This window comes from Miniopterus schreibersii (assembly GCF_964146895.1).
Source record: "Miniopterus schreibersii genome assembly, chromosome: 6".
Lineage (NCBI taxonomy): Eukaryota > Metazoa > Chordata > Mammalia > Chiroptera > Miniopteridae > Miniopterus > Miniopterus schreibersii.
The window spans coordinates 79,272,713-79,295,342 of NC_138107.1; the positions used below are offsets into that span (position 1 = coordinate 79,272,713).

Sequence of the window (22,630 nt, forward strand, 5' to 3'; positions counted from 1 at the left end):
TATGGGACAGTATGCTGCCCTTCTGGCGATAACTGGAGGGCTCCCTTCCCCAGGCTGGAGAGCACTGGAAAGGCTCTCTAGCTGGGTGAATATAAAAGCCATATGCCGGTTGACTAAAACTTCTTTAGAGAGAAATCCATGACTTTTTTTCAGTAGCTTTTCTAATAAAGGTTTTACTCCCACCTTGACGTCTAAATTTTAAAACGCCTCCACCTCTGAAAAACATTGTTCAGGGATTGTCAGTTAGAGTGAGGCTAGCAGGGTAAGTAGTTGCTTTGGTTTATGCAAGGGAGACACCAGAGGACCGTTTCTAAATATTAGGGAGGAGGGCATCCCCCCATCAAGAAAGGTAAGGCTTTCTTCTTTAAAATAAAAGCCCTCGGTATTACCTACTACTTTTCAATCAATTCCTAGGACTGATCTCAGAGCTTCTACCAGCTGAAGGCTTAATATAAAAGTAAAATATCATGTTAGAGACCCTTCGTCTTCTCCCTCAGACGCGCTCCTTCGTTTAAACACTAAAGTGTTATTCATCCTTTACCAAGTTCGGAGTTGTTCTGCCCTTTCTCTCCACCTCTTCTAAAGTGGGCCCGCGAGTTGGCAGCGGTGCTACTTACAATAGCCAGGATCCGGGAGGCAGCCTAAGGGCCCATCAGTGGGTGAGCGGGTGAAGAAGCTGCGGGGCATTCACCCCGCGGAATACTATGCAGCTGTAAAGAAGAAGGGAATCCTGCCTTTCCAGAGAGCAAGGATGCACATGAAGGGAATTATGCTAAGTGAAAGAGGCCAGTCAGAGAAAGAGAAAGACAAGCACCATATGATTTCACTCTATGTGGGATCTAATGAACCAAGTAAACAAACAAAATAGAAACAGACTCATGGATACAGGGGATACACTGCCGGCTGTCAGAGGGGAGGGGGCTGAGGGGCTGGCTGACACAGGTGAAGGAACTAAGCAAACCCTCCCCCCAAATTCATAGACAGACAACGGTGTGGTCATTACCAGAAGAAAAGGGGGGTCAGGCAGACAAAAGACGGTAAACGGAGGAAAAATGGTGAAGGAAGGAGACTGATCTTCGGATGGTGAACACGATACAATATCCAGGTGATGTATTAGAGAATTGTAAACTTAAGCCTTTAGAGTTTTACTAACCATGCAGCCCCAGTACATTTAATAACAAAAGCCTTTCAATCATAAAAGAATAAAGTGGGCCCCGTCTAGGGTAAAGCTCAGGCAATGATCTCCAGGGGTCAACCGTCCGGGGCTGGCGGAGCCGGGAAGGAGGTTTGCTCCGGGCTGCGCCGCCCCCGCGCCCCCCGCGCCCCCCGCGCCCGCTCTGACCCGGGTTTGCGGAGCCGGCTGGGCGGCCGCGGCCTCGGCCCCGCGTCGGGCTGGCCCCGACCCGCCCGGCTGTCCGGCCCTAGGCGCGGGCCCGGGGCCACTAGGGGGCGCGCGGGCTCCCGCCGCCCCGCGAGGAGGAGGCGCCCGGGGAGGACCTGCCCCTCGACGGGCGGAGCGCGGGCGGCCGGGGCGCCCACCCCGGGCCCAGACCTCCCCGCCGGGCGGGCGCCGGCGCTGTCCCGCCCCGCACGGGCCGCGGGCGGCGGGTTCCGGGTCCTGTGACCGTCAGGCGGCGTCGCGGGCGCGGCTCGGCGAGTTTCGGCAGCCGGGGCCGGGCGCGCGCATGGCGGGCGGCGGGGCCGGGGACCCGGGCCCGGGGGCGGCCGTGGCCGCGGCGCCCGAGACCCGCGAGCACCTCTTCAAGGTGCTGGTCATCGGCGAGCTGGGCGTGGGCAAGACCAGCATCATCAAGCGCTACGTGCACCAGCTCTTCTCGCAGCACTACCGCGCCACCATCGGGGTGGACTTCGCGCTCAAGGTGCTGCGCTGGGACCGCAGGACGCTGGTGCGCCTGCAGCTGTGGGACATCGCGGGTAAGCGGGGGCCGGCGAGGGGCGACCCCCGGCTCCCCAACGGCCGGCGCCGGGGCCACGCGCCGCCTCGGGCTCCCCTGCCTCGGCCCGCGGGGGTCCGCGCCCGGGAATCGCCGGGGCGCGGCGGGGGCGTGGGCGGGCCCCGGGGCATCGGACCGGGAAGGCGCAGCAGGTGGGGAACTTAACAGCCGCACGGAGAGAAAAGCGTCAATAAATAACCGCGGGGAGGCTTCTGCGGAGCCCGCGGGCGCCGGACCCGAGCCCCCACCCCCGCCCGGCGCGGCCCGCGGGGGAGACCCAGGGGCCTCCCGGGAGCTCCCACTGCGGCCCCGCTCCGGACCCCGCGGCGCGGCGCGAGGGCGGCGGCTCCCAGGGGCTCGACCGCTGCCCCGCTCGCGGGCGGGAAGCGCGGTGACTTTCCCGGCTGCGCTTCCAGCTGTGACACCCCCACTAGGAGCCAGGCTCCTCTTTCCGAACGGTTTTCATCACCTCCCTGGGACCCCGCACGTGTGAGTGTGTGTGTGTGTGTGTGTGAGTGTGTGCACGTGTGAGTGTGTGCGTGTGTGTGTGAGTGTGTGTGAGTGTGTATATGTGTGAGTGTGTGTATGTGCGTGTGAGAGTGTGTGCACGTGTGAGTGTGTGCGTGTGAGTGTGTGTATGAGAGTGTGGGGGTGCGTATGTGTGAGTGTGTGTGTGAGTGCATGTATGTGTGTATATGTGTGTGTGTGTGAATGTGTGAGTGTGTATATGTGAGTGTGTGTGTGAGTGTGAGTGTGTATATATGTGTGAGTGTGTGTGAGTGTGTATGTGTGTGTGTATGTGTGTGAGTGTGTGTGTGAGTGCATGCGTGCGTGCGAGTGAATCTCCGCTCTGCAGATCCTGGCCTCATTCCAGGCCGTCCAGGGGAAGATGTGGTGGGAGAGCTGCTCTTGCAGTTTTCTGTCCGTCTGTCCAGCCCCACTCCTGCCCTGCTCCCGCATGTGCTCCGGGCCTTGCTTGCTCTCAGCCTCATTTTAGAGCACAATACCCTTCTTTGAGGAGGTTGCATTCTCCTTGCGCTCATTTGTGAAAACTTGAACTCTGGGTGATGGGGTCATGAAAAAAGGTGTTAACTTTTGGAGAGTTTAAACGTGGAAGCGGTACCCAGAGTTAGCCCGTTCAATGATGATCCTCATTAGGAAGCTGGGCATTGGGCCGGGGCATGTTCAGGGTTGGAGAGACCATCCTTTTTCCTACAGACGCAAAAAATGAAGCCATAGAAGGTGCGGGCACCCAGCTGGTAGTGGCGGGGGCTGTGGGGGCACAGGTCTGTGAGCTCTAGGTAGTGCTTTTCATCCAAAGCTTATTACATATGAGAAGGTATCGAAAAATTATAACCTAGATACTCATTTACTCAAGAACAGACTTCCCTACCTCAGATATGAGAATAAGTTTATGTACATCAGTCCCTCAGAGAAAGGGAGATAGTCAGTCTTGGGCTCAGCTTTTTTTTTTTTTTTTTGGTTTTAGAAAACCAAAAGTTCGTTTGAAAAGTCATCTTTTGAAGCAGGGGCTTCTGTCGAAACACTTCCTGCTGTTTCGTAGAACTGGAAGGCAAAGTGCTGCTTTATGGCAAAGTCATGATTCTAACAGTTGCCTTACCATGGGGATGACCATTCTCTGGGACTCTTCGGTGTAGCTGTGGATTTCCATGAAGATGATTTTAAACCCCTGCCCAGGAGGGTGTTGACTCTGCATTACTCTTCATTTAAAGTAATGTAGAATTCAGCTATTAAGTTATGGAGGGGCCCACTGCAGGTAAATAAAAGCTTTTTATGGCACAGTTGTGTTTTTAAGAAGCTTCAAGGGCAATTGCTGATATTTGGAGACTTGGGGAAGCAAAAACATCAGTAAGAGTTTTCGCCTGGGTATCACCTCTTCCTTTTTCATTCTTCTTGGACAGGCCTACACAGCCAGGAAGGGGACATAGTCAGTCTTCATCGGATTCTGGTACATATCAGCCCACATGGAATATCACAACAACACAAAAACAAAAACAAAAAAACGCCAAAAAACTTGACATTTGCCAGTAAGGAAAGCAGAACTTAAAAGATCTCCCGAAGGGATTCTTGGATGTTAGAGACCATTCAGCCCATACACACCAGAAATTAACAAGATTGATGTAAATTTATGAGGCATTTGGAAATTATTAAGGTGACCTTATAAATAAAGTTTTCAGAGATAGAGTCTTAATATATAAGGAAACTGAGAGACAAAAATAACTTGGCTTTAACTTAAGGTTTAAAGTGCTACATCATTAACTATGTTTGATTTGGGTATTTGAGCTACTAGTGAATCCGAGCTCATACCATTGGAATTGAGTAGCAATGATGTAATGAAGGCAAATCCAAGGCCACTCCAAAAAGTTCCCTGTGGCTGGACATATTTGCCTTATGCAGTAACAAAGCTGAGTCATACTTGAATCTCAAAGGATAGAAATATTCCTTAATTGCAAAATAGTAGGGAGAGCTGGCCACTTGATATGACTAACTTAAGGTGTGGTGTTATTACTAGCGAGTTTTCTGTTGTTGATTTAGAAATGGGAAAGGTGGCAAAGAGATTATATCCAATCTCTGTACTTGAGAGTTTTGGCAAGTGTGACAGGCAGGAGTTGTCCAAATGTTTTTTGTAAATGTGGCCAAGCAATTTAAGCTACAGCCTTCAAGTTAAGAAAAATAGTGAATCTTGGGTAGAGGCCTTTCTTATCCTTTCTTGTTGCATCAAGTGAATGTGGCTTTAGAATACCGTTGCAGGTCAATACAATTTTTGTGTTAGGCAGTTGCTGTCCCTTAATTCATACCTGCTATGAGACTGCTGCTCAACACATACTGAAATATACTAAAATTTTGAAGTCCCTGGTAAGATTTTAAAGAGAGTTTAATAAATGCATACTAAATTAAGATGTAGCAAGAGATGCCTTTGATTTTCATTTATTATGTATTGTAAGTGAAAGTAGTATTTGGCTTACTACTTATTATAAGCTTATTAGCAATGTTAGAATTTTCCATGTAGGTTGAATGGCTGGTCCAAGCTAAATCTTTATTTTAAAAAAAGTTTGTCCATGTAGAACTAATATAGTTTACTCTTCATGTATTCATTGAAGTGATTTGCGTTTGTAGGAGAGGCAAATTTGAATCTCTACCCTCAGAGTTTTCAGCTGGGCCTGAAAATTAAATTAATGTAAGATAGGTTAACAGCAGAAATTTACTTAATATAAGTTTTACATGACGCAAGAGACCTCATAAGGAAGTGAAGACCCAAGTGGCAAAACATAAATACTTTTATACTAGGCTGAACAAAAAGAGGCCTTTAGTTCAAAATAATCCTTATGCCAATCCTTGGGGGGTGGCCTATTCTGCCACCCTTCACGTTTCTAGGATTAAAATTTCTTTATAAAAATCTGAGTAACACTCCTTTGGGTCCACAGAACAAATCAGAAGCAGCCTGCTCTGAAGTCCATGTAACTATTATTCACCAAAGGATAAAGCGCCTGCTTGGAGGACATTTTAAATAATATAAACCTTACTTAGAGTCAGTGTTGTTTTTTTATTTCCATCCTACCTTAGAATGTTGACCCCGATTTTCTTGTCCCATTTGCGTATTGCCAGTTACTGTACCTAGCGGTTTCTTCTTGTCTTATGTTCTAACCCTTCATGAGCAAGAATCTGGGATATTACCTCTGATTTTTTCTTGACCTTCAAAGTATCCATCAGCCAGGGATTATTAATGTTCAAGTCTCTCTCCATGGGAAGAAGCAGTGCTTTGAGGGCTTAGTTTATGTAGTTATTTGTAGACTGTCTTAAACAGTGAATACTACAGTAGCTTTCCTAGGGCTTATTGGTGACCAGTTACTTAATAGCTGGGGATTTATAGGGATTTTTAAACTCTCTATTACATCTGACTCCCGTACAGTCTTGCCATCCTCAGTCTTACTCGTGCTCAGTTGCTTTGCTGAATTATAAGGAAAGCCTAGTACCCCATTTTACTTCTTTCAATCTTCCTTAATTTTGGGGTCCTGGGACACCTTTTGGTGCCCCATCTGGACTGTGCATTCACAGGGAGGGTGGTCGGCATGATAACATATTTGTGTTACATATATTGGAATTCCCTGACAATGATATGCCTGTTGCCTCCCCTCTTTTTTTAATTTGAATGTTACCATTCTTAGTTGCCTTAATTAACCCAAGCAAAAAGATGCTCAGGTTAGCGGTAGAGACAGTGGGCTACTGATAAGAAATACTAAAACTTGACTTTGCTCCCCACCATTTGCCTAATTATTCTATTGTTTGAATTGAATTATAAACTTTTAGAGATCCCATAATCTACATACAGTGAGGTGTAAGAAACTGACCAAGAAAACAGGTAATCAATGGCACTATACAGAGACAGGTCTCATGACTCAAATCTGAAAACATGACTCAAATCTGAAAACAATAAGCTATTAATAGTACAGCGAATTTTGGGTTCACTGGTATCAAAACAATAGTATAAACCCTTGTCTAAATTTGCAAATGTTCTGATCATCCTTATATTAGATCGTATGACTCATATTTTATATGAGTTGTAATAATTGTCATCTCATTATGTTATCAATCCAGAATTTTCAGTTATTATACTTGTCTTAATTATGACGCACAGTACTTCCAAGGTAGACACTCTTTGTTTGGCTCCATCATTTTTATGTGTGTGCATTTTGAAAGACTGTTTCCGAACTGTCTTTTGGACTTTTTTGACTATAACAAAGCTGTTTGATGGTATATGGTTGCAGAACACACCCAGGAAAAGCAAGGTGATAATTACAGATGCTTGCCTGGTCTACTCTGTGACATCTCTGTGACATCACTGATTAAACCTGTAAATGATGCATTAGGCTAGAGACGCAGTGTTATTTTCAAATATATTTTAGGAAAACTTTCATCCATCGTGTATGTGTTATCCCGGTCTTTCAATTTTCTTAACCTTTCATTATGGAAATTTCAGTGATTCTTATTGTATTTTAAAATGTTCCCAGGACTTTGTTTTTATTCAGGTATGATGGGGTTGACACATCAGGAGACCATTGCCATTGAAAATATAGTTTGTTATTTACAGTTCTCAAGAGGAGGGAGCAGGCCGCACCATGCCGGGCCTCGTGGGGAAACATTGGGGTTGGTCGGGTGGCAGAATGGCTGGGGGGGCGAGGGAGGGAGGGGGGAAGCATGGGCAAGAGTCTTGATTGTGGTTTTTGCAGGAAGGAATGGGCAAGGCAGCATAGACAATGGACAAGCGGGGCAAACTTAAATTTGAATAGTTGGAAAATGTCAGGGGGCTCTGGGCTATAGGGCGATCCCTAGTTGTCCTACCTAACAGAGAGTGGGTAGGTCAGATTTAAGTTGTATTACGGTTGTAGAGATCTTCTCTTGGCTGGTGAAAAAAGTGAAGACATAAATGTAGGGAGATTCCTGGAAGACATACAAGTTCAAGAAAAAAGGTGCTTTAGAATTTTATTCAACTATATTTTCAAAAAAGCTTTTTGACTTTTTGCAATTAGGGGAACTATGAATCTGTAATTTCTTCACTATTTTGAGAGAGATGAACTACATAAAAATAAATGGACAGCAGGGGGTTAGTTTAAGGATCTCTGTTGGTCTTTCTGATAGATGACCTTACATTCGCTTCTTCCTTCTTCTTTACATTTGCTTCTATTCAGATATTTGCCTTAAGCATCTTCTGCAGTGACTTTTTTATTGCTCCTTGAAACTAAGCAAAATATATTGTTTTTTTACTGCAATTAACATGGTGCCTCCTCCATCAGACTCATGCGAGGTGCTTAAAATGAAGATTCTTTAGCATCAAATTGTGTCAACAAACTTGGCTTCGTCTGACAAACATCACCATCCATCTTGATTTATCAAGAGAGAAATCAATTCTCTCACCTAGTAAGTGTGTGGTTGGGCCATCCAAGGCTGCTGAGCAGAACCATAAAGTTTTCGTGGACTGAAGCTGACATTTCACCATTCAGCTATTCCTTGACCATATTCCATGTCTTTGTGGTCCAATCAAATGTACATGCCTTACTGCAAGGCCAGCTAGGAAATCTAGGCCTTTTAAAAATAATTGGTTACATTGCTTCTCCATGTAAAATTCTGCGAAGGGATATTGGAGTAGGCAACCAGCAATCCTCCATACTTAGCAAATTAGAATTCCCCGAGGTGGGGTCAGGAAATTTGCAATTTATCAAGCCCCATGGGTGATCTGATTGGTACTAAAGTTGAGGACAGTTGTCCCGTCATTGACTTGCAGAGATAGGGCATGGATCCAGATATTGCTGACATCAAAGGTTCCATTGTTATATTATCTCCCTCTCACTTTACATATGATAAAAAAGAAAATCAGAGAAAGGAACGGAATTGTGTAATATCATGTGACTCCTTTTACCTTCTTAGGAGTACAGTAGTAAACTGTGAAATTCAGTGCCTATCTAAACTCAGATGGTGCTGATTCGATGCATTGTCTTCCAAACTTTTACTGAGAATAATACACTCATTTTATGGAAAATTGTGTGAGCCAGTAAGAGGATGGGAGGAATGTGCACGTAGTAGTACAGTCTGTTCTCACTTCCATTGCTCTATTGGTTACTATTACGGTAGTTCTTTAAGAAACTGCTTTGCTTTCAACAATGTCTATAACTCTAGCATATTAAACACTAAAGTGTAATGCTGGGGCAAGTTTATAACAGCTTGATAAGGTACTAGTACAGTGAGTCATGAACTTGGTGCCTAAAAATAGCAAAACCCAGGTGGCTACAAATTATAGCCTCTTACATGTAAAACCCAAGACGCGCTACGACGTCATAGTATTACCTATATCAAGCTGTAAGCGTTTTTAACGGACACAAACTTTTCCTTTTAGAACTAATGACTCAACTTGAATTTTCAGTGGGTCTGGATCTGTCAGCCACCAGCCACACCAGCTTCTTAGAAGAGCTTCATCTCAAGTGCACAGTGAGATCTAAGGGCTTTTGTGAGGGATTTTACATGGTAACTAGAAACCATGTTTCATCTAGTCACCTTGAGCAAGAGGACGTGGCTCAGTGATTCTCAGTGGCTGGGAAAGGGCAGCACTTCTACTTGGAAAACTTAACACCAATTGTCCTTTTGCGTTAATTTGTTTGTCATGGTGAAATTTCAAACAACATTAAGAAACATTTAGATTATTTATCAAATGGGGGCATGAACATAAAATATTGAGAGAAACATTAACAAACTAAAGAAAACCAGTGATTAAAATCGTAAGAGGGAACATCTTTGGCCTGTGTTTCTGACAACGGTTCAGAACGCAGGACTTTCCATTTCATGAGGGGAAACCTATCCTGTTGGAAATTTGCATTAGCTATAAAGAGATAAGGCAAAGTATTTAGTGCCCCCGCCCTTAATTGGAATATATATTTCTGGAAATATATTTCTTACGTTGTCTCAACACCTTTTCAAAGTTATCAGTGTTGGTTACTCCCAAATATTAGATAAGCATTTGAATCCTTTTGCCAACATGTGTACCTTAGGGGTCATCCATCTGGGTGTGTAAGTTGTGCGTCTTTAAATAGGTTTGAACCTTAGGTGACTAGCACTGTGCTCTTTTTCTCTTTTCTCAGTGCCAAGCTGTGTAGTTACAACAAAGGCTCCCTCTTCCAGAGAAGGAAGTAGCTCATCTTTTTAAAAGATAAAACAATTTAGAGTCCTTTGGAATATGCTGGCAATGTGCCCCCAGCAATGCGGATGAAAAAGGCCCACTCACTACGCAGCAGAGGGACATTTCCCTTGGCTGCCGTGGTAAAGCCCTAGGGGACAGAGAACAAGGACTTGACTTCTGTAGTGGGGCTGTGCTATCCTAAGGGAAAGTGTCTCTAGGCTAATGGCACTTACTGCCTTGGATCTGTTTGGAAACACAGGGACATATGGAGCCGTGTGTACCCTAGAAAATATTTGGCTAACAAATCAGACAGCACATTCGATAACCAGTCCGCCTAGGAAATTTGAGGAGTTTTATTTCCCTGGGGTTTCTCATCTATAAAATAAGAGATGTTAGACCAGATAATATGGGTGGTTGTCTTCCAGTTATAATATTGCCCACGTCAGTGTTTTGTCAGAAAGTGTGGAAGTGCTCTTCCCTCTCCAGCAAGAAATGGCCACAGGACTGGTCAGAGAAGGTGGTGCTGCTTAAGGGTCCTCCCGCCTCTGAACTACTGCAGCCCAATTAAGAGGAAGGTCTCCCGGGTCCTGCTGAGTTTCCATGTTGCTGTAAGCTTTCACTCGTAACATACACGACACGCAAAAAAACTTACACAACTGTCTTTGTAGTTAATAACTGCGACTTCCTTCTCCACCCGGGCCTCTCCTGTCATGGGACGCAGCCCAGGAGCGTTCTGCAGGGCAGCAATTCCCTGCATTTCAACTGTGTATTTGTGGAAAGTAGAATCCCACAATAATACAGATTTTTTGGACTAAACCTGATTATTTTATTTTTTTCATTATTCCATTAAGCAATATCTAAAACTGTATGATGGCATAGTAGAATTTGAAGGAGAAATATATTAATTTGGGGGTAGTTTTGCATTGTTGCTGTTAATAAGATGTAGATAAAGCGTGTTTTTCATCATGTGTTGTTGTTTTTTGTTTTCAGATATCTTTATTGATTTCAGAGAGAGGGAGGGAGAGGGAGAGAGAGAGAGAAACATCAATGATGAGAGAGTCGTTGACCAGCTGCCTCCTGCATGCCCCACACCGGGGATGGAGCCCCCAACCCGGGCATGTGCCCTGACCGGGAATCGAACCGCAATCTCCTGGATCCTAGGTCGGTGCTCAACCACTGAGCCACGCCAGCTGGGCTCATCATGTGTTTTAAAAGGAAAATGTCCTATCGTAGTGTGTTTCACATTGGTCAGAGTTATACATCTTAGATTAGTCCTGATTACCACTCATGTTTCCTCAGCCCTGTCCTCACTAACTTGATGGGTGGAAGGTATGAGCTTTAAAAGTCAAGGCAGCTGCAACGTAGTTCAGAATGGCTGGCGTCATATGTCCACAGGTGTGTGGGAGCCAGGAGGCCCCAGCCCGAGTCCCATCTTCTTTGGTCATTGCTACTGTATCCTGGGCAGGCCGCTCTTCGCGTGTTTTTGCATCTGTCAGATGAAGATAAGGATCCCTCCTACTTCCAAGAACTGTTTGATATCAGATAGTCAGAGCATGCTCTGCAAAGTTCTATATGATATGTTAAAGAGTAGATTTTTCCCCCCAAAGTTTTTAACCTCTTAAATTATTTTTAAAGTACAATATTTGAAGATCTCTGTAATTAACCCTTTTTTAAAAAAGCACCACCATGGTGCCACTTTTTGTTCTAAAATAGCAGGTTTGCGTGTGTCTCCTAAGAAGAGAGCAGTCTTGCAGGTCAAGTCAAAAGCAGGTGGGGCTGTGAAGGGGAGATGTGTTAGGGTCATGAGCTCCTTTATCTCGTGCCCAGTCCTAATCTTTTTGGCTAGCGTTTACCCCACCACACTTATCTTCTTCCTGCAAGCTTCATTTTCTTCTGTTCTTATCTCTTCTTCCTCTGCTCCCTGCTTTCTTTTTTCCCTTAGTACCTCTCTTCTCTTAGAGCCTAAGACCAAGAGGAGAGGAAAATCACGGACTCTGTAGCTGTAAGTACTGTCATCTTGATGGTGATGGGGAATGTGTTGTTTGCGTGCAGAACAAAAACTAGTCACTTCTGTACTCAGACCACATGAGCAGCCCCTTCTGCTTGTGAGTCAGCTCTGTGTGTATGTCCTTAATCTCACCAGTTGATGTTGCTATGGAATGGGAGATACGTGTTTATAGCATTATTCTTAGGGTCAAAGGGGCTATATCTAAATAGAGACCCTGTCTAAACTAGGAGTGTTTAACCTCTTATTATGTTTATTTCTAGGGCAGGAGCGGTTCGGCAACATGACCCGAGTCTACTATAAGGAAGCTGTTGGGGCTTTTGTTGTTTTTGACATGTCAAGAGTGTCCACGTTTGAGGCCGTCCTAAAATGGAAAAGTGATCTGGATAGTAAAGTCCAACTTCCCAGTGGCAGCCCTATTCCTGCTGTTCTCTTAGCTAATAAATGTGACCAGAAAAAGGAAGGTGGCCAGAATCTTTCCCAGATGGACCAGTTCTGCAAAGAGCATGGCTTCACTGGATGGTTTGAGACCTCCGCAAAGGTGAGATCTTCTTTGCCTGTGTATCTGCTCTGCTGTTAGCTTGTAAATATAAAGTGTTTAGATGGATTTATGTGAGTGGCTGTTGGAAGTCTAGTGAAAAGTGCAGCATAGCATGGATATGTTACAGCTTCTTTCAGTCAACAGCAGCCATGCTTTCAAAATTGGTTGGTGGGGAGGTGAATAGAAGGACAGATTTCACATTAAAAGAAAAATGAGCTGCTATTTAGAGCAAGTAACAAATGCCATTTGCTGTAAGTTTGGGTCTTTACATGAAGCCTCATGCGCCTTGCATTTATGGGGTGAAGCACAAGCATTTTTTATTTTTCCAGAAGGCTTAACAAGACATAAGGCCATGTCCCTGGTGACGATGTAGTTCACATGCAAGGCTAATGAGGTATTGAAAGGGCCAGAGAGAAGATGTACTTGGGTGATGTTTGAAGAGTTTTATATTAACAGTATGAAAGAACTTGATTAAGAGGAAATTTTCAATATCTTTGGCATGCTTCTTCATGAATAGTAGAGTGAGAACTTGTCTTTGACTCATTATGGGAAGGTGCTGGGTGGCTCAGTTGGTTAGAGCGTTGTCTCAGTAGACTGAGGTTGTGGGTTCAATCCCAGGTCAGGGCACATACAAGAATCAACCAATGAAGGCATAAATAAGTAGAGCAATAATCGATCTCTCTCTCTCTCTCCCTCTAAAACCAATAAATAAAATTTAAAACACACACACAAGTTGGCTGTTGAAAATCTAGATAGCCTAGATATGCGAGAAAGCAAAGCTGAAAATCACAAGCACAAAATATTGGAGGGTGGAGGGTGCTTGTTTATGTGTGTTAGAAGTTTCACTTTAGAGGTCAAATAGCAATCAGACTATGTAAGAATGAGGAAGTATTGGAGAAATTCTGTGATGACAAACTCAAAACCATAAATTTGGTGTAATCCCAGCACAGTTCCAAGGTTCAGTGTGCCTTCTGTGAATTTCTTGTTTATATATTTTTTAAAAAGCCTTGTTCCTCCTGGTCACCTACACACTACCAGGTTGCTTTTAGCTTTACCAGATGCCCACCCTAAAAGTGGAAGATTATTTGGTGCCACTTATGATCAGAATAATAAAAGCAAAAGTGTGAGAGACTGCACAAAAAGGCTGCCCTGAAAGTGTTGACTGATGATGGAGTCACTGGGGAAAATAGTGTCTACTGGAGGCAGAAGTGTTTACTGCCCAGCTAAAGACTATCTGTTTAATCAGATATATTCTAGCATCTTAAAATTTAGTTAATATATAGAAAGTAGTGGCAGAGAGAAGTGAAGCCCAGAGAAGATGCTGCGTGAGCACTTGGCCAGACAGGAAGTAAGAAATCACAGGAGGGAAGGCTACTCGTAGAGGGACTTGTTCTAGAAGACATGCCCTGTCCCCCTTGTCAGCTGGTTTGCTTACGTCCTGACTGTTGGAAAAAAGATGACAATATATGTAAATGTTTAATACAGCGTGAGGTTTGCTGGAGGAGATGCATGTATTGCAGATAAACTTTCCTATTTGGGTTTTACTTGAATTCATCGTCAAATAATAAATCCAAACTTGTCTGCAGAATCTAGATGGAAGATTTGTACACAATTGTGTCCTGTGGCCTGTTGTTTGAGACTGCATACGCCATCAGCTTTGTTATACAGGGGTGGGCAAAAGTGGGTTTCCAGTTGGGCGTACGTGAAATGCAGAGGTTATTCTTGCTTTATTATTTATTAAATACTGTACTTTTTCCATATGAAGAACTGTAAATCCCCTTTTGCCACCCCTGTATTTATAGATAGCGTCACATAGAGGGGAGAGGGGGAAAACACTGGTTAAGAGTAAGTTTCAGGTAAGTTCTGTGCTTTCCTACAGGGGTATGAGGAACACCTTCTGCGGAATTTCCTAAGTAGTAAACCAGGAGTGTTCCAAGGGAGTAACAGTAATGTAAAATGTAGGTTAAAAATTGTAGTCAAGGCTTGAAGTTCTATCCAAATGTCGCTAACACCCATATCTGAGCTGAGCAGCAGCTACCTTCCAATCTGATTTCTGCTTGAATTCCAGTGATCTGAATTCTAATAGGAACAGAGCCAAAAGACACTTTCGAATTCATGAATTTCATCTTCTCATGCCCATGGTGACTAATGCCCTCCCAATATGAAAATGTGTGACTAATTACACTTGAAAATGGAATTTTTTGTTCTTAATCAATTGCTACTAAATGCAGTTAGAGAACATTATAGTTACTTGGTATACTGGGGATGGTGGGAACTGAGTGACCTTTGGCCATTCAAAGACTAATACTTTTAATTAAAACTTAATACTTGTCTTACGAGCGGAGTTAAAGAAGCTCCTGTTGATGCTGGAAAAGATACTTTACTAAATAGCACAGGTCTTGCAGGTGTCTCACTGTGTGAGAAAAGTATGACAAATGAGGGAGAGGCGAAAATGAGCCTCGCGGTGTTGGGTTGGAGTCGGAGAGATCAGTGTGGACGAAATGTTATATACATACATATATATACTCTGTGTATGTTTCTGTGTTTATGTGCGTGTACACATACATACATGCACATACTGCATATGTATAAACAGAGAGGTAAGCACAGACATAGATACTGGGTATGTGTGTGGATGCACACGTGTGTTTACTGGGTGTGTGCTGAGAGGGCTGAGAAGCGGTGACACTACAGAACCAGTGAGTGTACCGAGGCCTCAGTCATTTTAAATACTCCTCTTTTCCAGTAAAAAGAGCTGGGGATTCCTGGAGAAATGACTGATTTCAGGATTGTGGGACATAACAGTAAAGACATGCCTGAGATATTTTGCGGTGCCAGAAAGTGTAATGGAGACATATCAAAAAGACACTACTTCTAGGAGCTCCCAAATCTAAGACAATTTGAGCAACAAAGTAAACAATACTGTAACCGATTTAATCCAGAGAATAAAATAATAATCCATGATACAAATAAGCAAATGAATAAATAAGTAGGAGAGAAGAGAACACTCTTCCTAACAGTAAAATTACAGTTAATAAATGTAGAAGGAACGATGGAAATGGAAAATCGCCAGTAAACACCATAGCAATACTTGCTTTAGGGCAGAATTGGTTGAGGCTAAAGTTAATAGGAAAAGTATGATGAAAAATAGAATATTTACATATCCTACTTGCTAAGTACAGAGGGAAGAAGAGTAACTTTTCCAGTGGAGAAGCCTGGCAGATAGGACTTTAAGCAAGTGGGCCTCACACACTGAAAACAACACATCACTCGTGCCTTAGTCCTGTCCGAAATGCACAACTTGGGTTGAATGACAAGGAAGCGTCAAGCAGACCCAGTTGAAGGGATATTCTCTGGCCACTACTCTCCACCAATGTCAAGTTCATGGAAGTAAGGAGACTGAGGAACTGTTCCAGATTAAAGGAGACAGGAGACAGGACCACGAAATTAAGCTGCTCACCTGGATCGGAAATAAGATGTTGAGACAATCAGTGTAATTTGAATAAGGTTGATAGATTGATGCTGACACGACTACTATCTAATTTCCCAATTTAGAAGTTGTACCCCAGTTATCTAAGATGTTAACATTTGAGGAATATGGATGAAGGGTGTATAGGAATTTTTACTATTATTACAATGCTTTTTTCAGTAAAATTATTTATAAATATTAAGTTAAGCATTTTAAAAGTCACAGATTTTGCTGTGTGTTACTTATTGTGTATTTGATGACAACTTATAAATCTGTTACACAAATGTGATTTTAGTGACTCCTTAGGATAGTCTTAATGGACATCACACCTACAACACTGTTTCAGGTTAATTTACATGTGACAACTAAAAGTAATAACTTGTACTAGTAATATAGGAAAGGGGCCTGAGAACTATACAAATCAACTAAAGTCAAACAAAGTTAAGTCAGGAGCCTGCCACATGCTGCCTGCCAAGGAACTGGGCTGACCGGAGAGGCAAGCGGACCAGGAGGAGCCTGTGGACAAAGCAAACTCCTGCAAAGATGGGCAGTAACTCCTCGCCCAGGCCGTACCGTTTGCCCGCCCCCAAAAGGAGAACAGGCCACAGCATACACCTTGTAATGGTTAATATTAACCCCAACTTTTCCCACTGCCTATTTCCCCGAACCACCAACTCTTCATAGAAATTTCAAACAGGTAGAAGCTCAACCTGCAGAGATGGTTGGAGTCTCTGTTCCTTCCCTGGCGAGGGAGGCCCTGCTCTATGGAGTGGCTTTTCCTGCTTGTCCTCTCTGCTCTGTAAAACCTGCTTTTCCACCTTCACCTCGTGTCTCGAATTCTTTCCTGTGTGAAGCCGGCACCACTCAGAGCGGGGGAGCAACGTGGTGCATTTGTCCTATTTTAATGCGGTGTGAGCCCTTTGACATTTTTTTCATACGTCCCCTGAATGCGAGAATTAGATGTTCAAGAGCAGGGATATTGTTCATTTCAATGCTTCTGTTTATGTGAGTGGCAGCCCTGAGGTGAAGATTTATTTGCAACCATCAGGACAGTTCCTTGAAACTCAGTGGCCAAAGGTTTCAAAGAGGAACATCCAAAAGGAGATCCTTTGTAAAAAGAAGAGGGGTCCAGAGCCACACTGCTCGGCCGCACTGGGCTCTCGGCAGACACTCGAGAGCTGGAGGAGACCACAGCGGTGGCCTGCGGTGCCCCCTCCGGGGGGTTTTCCTAGTTCCCGTGGACAGTCCCCGTGCCTCGCTCTAAGAACCAGCCCTCGGAGCTGACCCTGTTCCTTCTTTCTGCTCCACAGGACAACATCAACATCGATGAGGCGGCGCGGTTCCTGGTGGACAGCATTCTCGTGAACCAGCAGAGCTCTGCTAGCGAAGACCGCGACACGGACAAGGTCACGCTGCACCAGGAGGCCCTGCCCGCCGAGAGCAGGTCCCAGTGCTGCTGACCGGCTGCGGGCCTCGCTCCTGCTCGCGAGGGGCCGCCTGACCTCATTCCTCCACTTGGAGCAACCCCCCGAGACGGATCGAGGGCGCTGCGCTGCCCTGTGGCCCTTCCCAGGGCTGTGCCTTCCCAGGAGACGGTGGCTCCCCGGCAGCCTCAGCTGAGCGGGGTGTCAGGCCCCTGCTGCCGCCATCATATTCAGGACAGTGTTTACCTTCAGTGCCTTGGGAGATGACGGGGCTCAGGGTTTGGCAGGAGTTCCAAGTTGGAGCTCTTAGTGTGAGCACCGGGGTGGCAATAAAACTCTCCCAGCAGCCGCACAGGGATTGTTCAAGTCTGTATTCTTGTGCTCCAGCTTCACTTTTGAGGGAGGCTTTTAGACTTAGCCACAGAGGCTTGAAGTTTCTGTTCAATGCTGTTTTTCTCTCAAAACTTCTAACTGGACCTAGTGTTTTCAAATCTACAATAGTCATGGTCAAGGAGAGAATTTATTTCAAAGCACAAACGAACAGAACCGAGATTCTGTAGTGTGACTTGTGAAAGAAGCTAGGTCATGTGTGGTTTTATATAAAGTTTGGGGCATTTAAAGTATAATAAATGAGAAACGGAAGCCTGGCTCACAATGTTTGTATTACCATTCGACCCAATTAAGAACAGAATAAATATTTTGACTGAAACCTTTGTTTTGAATGAATGTAGTTCTACAAAGGTAATATAGGGTATACTTTCACGCCTTAGAAAACTTAGCTCACTTTTCCTTTTATTATTAAGGAACTGAATGATATCATGTGAGGAGTTCAGCTTATCTCTTTCAAAGGAATAGTTAAAGATGTTTGTGACATAATCCAAAGCTAATGGAAATGAGGAATTGTCCAAGCTATCTTATACGTTATGAATTTACATAGGAAAGATCCATGCATTTAATAGCAGAAAAAAAAACCACACCTAGCACAGAATTGCATTTGCTCAAGTGTGTCCTGAGAATAACTGGTAGCCGTTGTCCACAAATGGAGCTCACTCTTCTCATTAAAACTAAGCTTTGGGGGGAGGGGGGATCACAAATATGTTTCTATGTTACATATTTAAGTAAATTAAACTCTTTGACCTTTTTGGACATGTATCCTTGAGAAAGCTGGCAGAGGCTTATTTAGCTTTTAAAACTACATACATATCAAAGAGAAAGAATCTACAAGTTTCAAATTAAATACACTCAGAAAAGGTGGGGAGGAGACGGGTTATAAATGTTATAGTAACGTTTATATAAAATGTGTGTTAAAAATCAAAGGCTGTGTGAACCATTCAGAAAGATAAATTGCAAAGACCTCAAGTAAGGGCTAGAATTGTGGATGTTAGTGAAAGCAGACTTGAGCTTTTTAGGTAAGGGTTATATTTGTATGGTCCAGTTCATTTTACACCTATCAGTATATTCCCTGAACTGTCACTGAAATCAAAAGGAGTGTTCCAATTTGGAACATAATACTTTTAAAATATAAAAACCACATTTTTTCTCATTTATTTATTGGCCTTTTCTTTACAGTCAACTCTTTGGAGTTCTTAACAGGTAACATTTGGCCTTGTTTTTTTTTCTTAAACAGCTTTATTGAGGTATATTTGACATACAGTAAATAAACTGCCCTTATTTACAAATGTGGCAAGTTTCCTATATGTATACACCCATGAAACCACTTAAGATAATGCATATATCCATAACCCCCCAAATTTCCTCATGATTTTTTATTGAATTTATTAGAGTGACATTGGTTAATAAAATTATATAGGATTCAGGGGTACAATTCTATAAAACAACATCTGTATATTGTATTGTGTGTTCACCACCACAAGTCAAGTCTCTTTCCATCACCATCTATCCCCCTTTACCCTCTGCTACCTCCCCCCGGCCCCCTTTCCCTCTGGTAATCACCATACTTGTCTATGAGAAAAACCACTTTGAATTCTCTTTCTTTTTTACTACGTTTAATAACATCACCTAGATTTTGCCCTTTTTGGATCTTACAAGTCTTAGTTCACTTGCTAAATCAGTTAATTCTCCTAAGATTAATAGCTGGAATTATTCAGCTCAGGGTTAAAAATGTCCCTCTACATTTGCCTGGGGTGAGTGTTTTGTTATTGCTCACTCTAGCCAGTGTTCAAGAACGGACAGTTGTGCAACTTAAGGAACAGGCTTTATGTGCATGTGAAATGATATGAACTACCCATTTCTTTTACACAGGATTTTGTTTTCAAAGATGAATATACAAAGCCACCACTCTTCCTTCTGATTCTCCTAGCGGTGTGCGTATGGTGTGTATAGAAATGGAAGAAATGTGGGTGATGTGAGTTAGAGTTGCATTCAAAACAACTGCTGGAGCTATGTTCATGTTAGTAATTCAATCCACTGCCTCCAAAATGTCACCTGAATACCATCTGCTATTGCCCTACAAGCCCATTAGCATTTCCCACTCCAGACCCACTATCCTTCAATCTTCCTACTGCCCAGCCTGCCCTAGAGGCCTGCGTGTTCCTATACAGGAGGCAGGGCGGTCCTGACTTTCCTGAGCCGAAAAGGTGGGAAGCGAAGAGGCAATTACCACTAATTTCTATGGAAAATCTTTTGAGCCAAACCCAAAAATTAACCTACCAGGCCATCCTAAGTAACACATAAAACCTAACATAACACTAACAGGTAGAAAAAGCAGGAATGCACAAAACGAATCGAGATAAAGCAAGATGCTCACAGAACAGTTTAGAGCGATGATGGGGCTCGATGCCCAGATGCTGAGCGTGGTTCCCGGGAGGGAGCGTGGGGGCCTCTCCCTGCTGGGTGAGCGCTGTCCCCGCGGTGGCTGCCGCCAAACGCACTCCGAACGCCTCTTCCCTTTTCACATCAATCAGCTATTCCCTGAGCGATCATGACTGTGGCGTTGAACGGTGACTCTCTACTTCCATCAGAAATGGGAAACGGTATAGGATAAAAAATTACAAAAAGAAATGGAAATGTTTTTAAAATCAGGAAACAGAAGGGAGAATGGACAATGCAGCTCTAACGATTGGTATGCTCAGAATTTAGAGCAATGCAAACAGGCCCCAAAAGGCACAAATTCAAACAAGGTAAACGCAAGGCAAAAAGCACCAAGTGTGAAACAGAGCGTGCTACCACAAAGAGAGGAATCCACAGAGAGAATTTAACAGTTACAAATGTTGTTGCACAAACCACCAACATACAGCCAATTCTAGGAAGTATTCGGGAGAAAAATGTAGTATAAGACTTGTGTTGAAACTTTCTCAATCACATACGAAATAACATAAGATAGATCCTCTGCAAACACATTCACTCCTCCTCCCCAAAATCTTATTTTCCAGCGACCATGGTAAAGTTAATCACAAAAGTCGCCATGGACTAGCCATAGAGAAACCTTAAATTTTGAAAGAACCCGAGTTGACAACATTCATCACAAAGCAGTAAGATCAAAAAACAGTAGAAGGAATACAAACCAACTAAATCAAAACTAACCTGGACAGACATCTCAGGCCAAGGAGAAAACTGAACCGAAAATTACAGGACATCTGGAAAATAACTAGCACAAAGACACCGTATAGAGAAACTAAGCTGTAGATAACAGAGTCTGAATCAAAAGCTTACCTCTACATGATTATATTAAGTAAATTCTTCTACACAAAACACAGTAACATGTTTGATGGTATTTAAAAATGAACTTCCAATAAGAAAGAAATGCTAATGATAGAGAAAACACTAAATTCCAAATTTAGGTGTTTAACTTTGTATATTGAATTTGCTCATATAGGATCATACCCGCTCTGGCACTTGAACTGCTCAACTCTGTGAGAGAAAAGGAAGTTCTATCTGTGCAACTTGCAGAGCTCGGTGTTAACTGCAAGTGTGACACTGCGGCTTCTTTCCGTTGCTATGGGCAAGTTACTTCAATGACTTTAACAGATCCTTGAACTGAACAGAAATTGCTTCCCACACAGTTATAATTTTACCATGCAGAGGCTAGAAATTCAGAATAAATAACAAAAGAGGTCTTCTGGGTTCACATTTAATGCTCAGCATGAAATGCAGCTGATGGTGGGAGAGGGGAAACATGACCTAGTGGTAGAGAGATCTTGCTTTGTGATGTGAAAGACATTCTGGCAGCTCTGACTTGAATTTCACACAAGTAAACGGGGGAAAAACCTATCATGAAGGAGCGAATGTGTTTGCTAAAGTTGTGCCCTTGAAGTTGTATCGACAGAAAGAAGTAAGAATGCCCCTAACATAGAAGAACATAGAATGTGGACTTACAATCTGATTATAAATGTGGCATTATTTGCCGTATAACTAGCATATCATTGAGATAAACACTGAAGAACTGGAAGACATATAGCTTTTCCCCCAGAAGATTTTTATGTCACCCATAGCTTTATTTATGACAAAAGACTTGGTGGATTAAAGATGGCCACGATTTCTTTGTAACTCTCTCCTTGGAGAGCTGGGTTTTATTTCCTCCACACTCGGAATCTAGTCTGGCCCTGTGACTGCATGAGCCATAGATGGTGGCAGAAGTGACACCATGAGAGTTCAAGACTTAGCCCTTCAGAGGACTGACAGGCAGGTTCTGCTTCTGCCCTCTGGGAACACTCACTCCTAAAACTCTGCCTCTCTGAGCCTAGTTGCCATCCTGCAAAAAGCCTCGGTGACAGGAGGGACCATGCGAGGAGCTGTGGTCAACATGCCCAGCTGAGCTGCCAGCATCAAATGTCAGCCATGTGAGTGGGCCATCTTGATGTTTCAGCCCAATAGAGTCACTCAGTCACTGTGGCCCCAGGTGACGTCTCCAGGCTAGGTCTTCCCAGATGATCCCAATAGACACGCAGAACCACGAGGAGTCATAAAATGATTGTTTGGAGCTATTGCACTTTGGCTGTTTTTTTATGCAGCAATAATTGATAAGAAAATAATCATCTTACATAAAGATATGTGTTAACTTGTGTTCTAAGTTAGGTGTTACAGATGGCAGATGAAATAGAAAATTAGTAAATTTAACCTATATCAACAATTGTGCCTGCAATCTAATGGCCTCCTCAGAACCTCTCCACTTTGGCATCCACTTGGAAAGTATCCTTTATGGATAAAGGGGGCTAACTGTGCCATTACTCCCTTGTTTCTATTTCCTTATGTATTTCTCCTGGAACTTCGTATACATGGAATCACATAGTAAATACTCTGATATTTTGCTTCATTCACTAACCCTAATGTTTTTATGATTTATCCATATATGTATCTATAGTTCATTCCTTTTTATTTCTGAATGATGTTACTGAAGTTACCACATTTTGCTTACTCTCCTATTGATGGGCATTTAGGTTATTTCCAATCTTTGCTATTATCAATAAAGCTACTGTGTACTTTCCTGTACAAATATTTGTGTGGGCACATGTTTTCATTTCTCTTAGGTAAATACCTAATTCTGGAGTTGCTGGATATTAAGGTAGGTGTGTGTTTAACTTCATGAGAAA

General features: G+C 43.4%; 1 protein-coding gene across 1 annotated transcript; it reads left to right on the top strand.

Annotated features, from left to right (window-relative positions):
* Nucleotides 1-1,568: 1,568 nt before the first annotated feature.
* Nucleotides 1,569-22,524, top strand: RAB32 (RAB32, member RAS oncogene family). The gene is made up of 3 exons (XM_081141414.1): nt 1,569-1,935; nt 11,911-12,188; nt 16,968-22,524. The coding sequence occupies exons 1-3, from the start codon at nt 1,686-1,688 to the stop codon at nt 17,115-17,117; spliced, it is 678 nt and encodes a 225-aa protein (XP_080997540.1). The 5' UTR covers nt 1,569-1,685; the 3' UTR covers nt 17,118-22,524.
* The last annotated feature ends 106 nt before the right edge of the window (nt 22,525-22,630 follow it).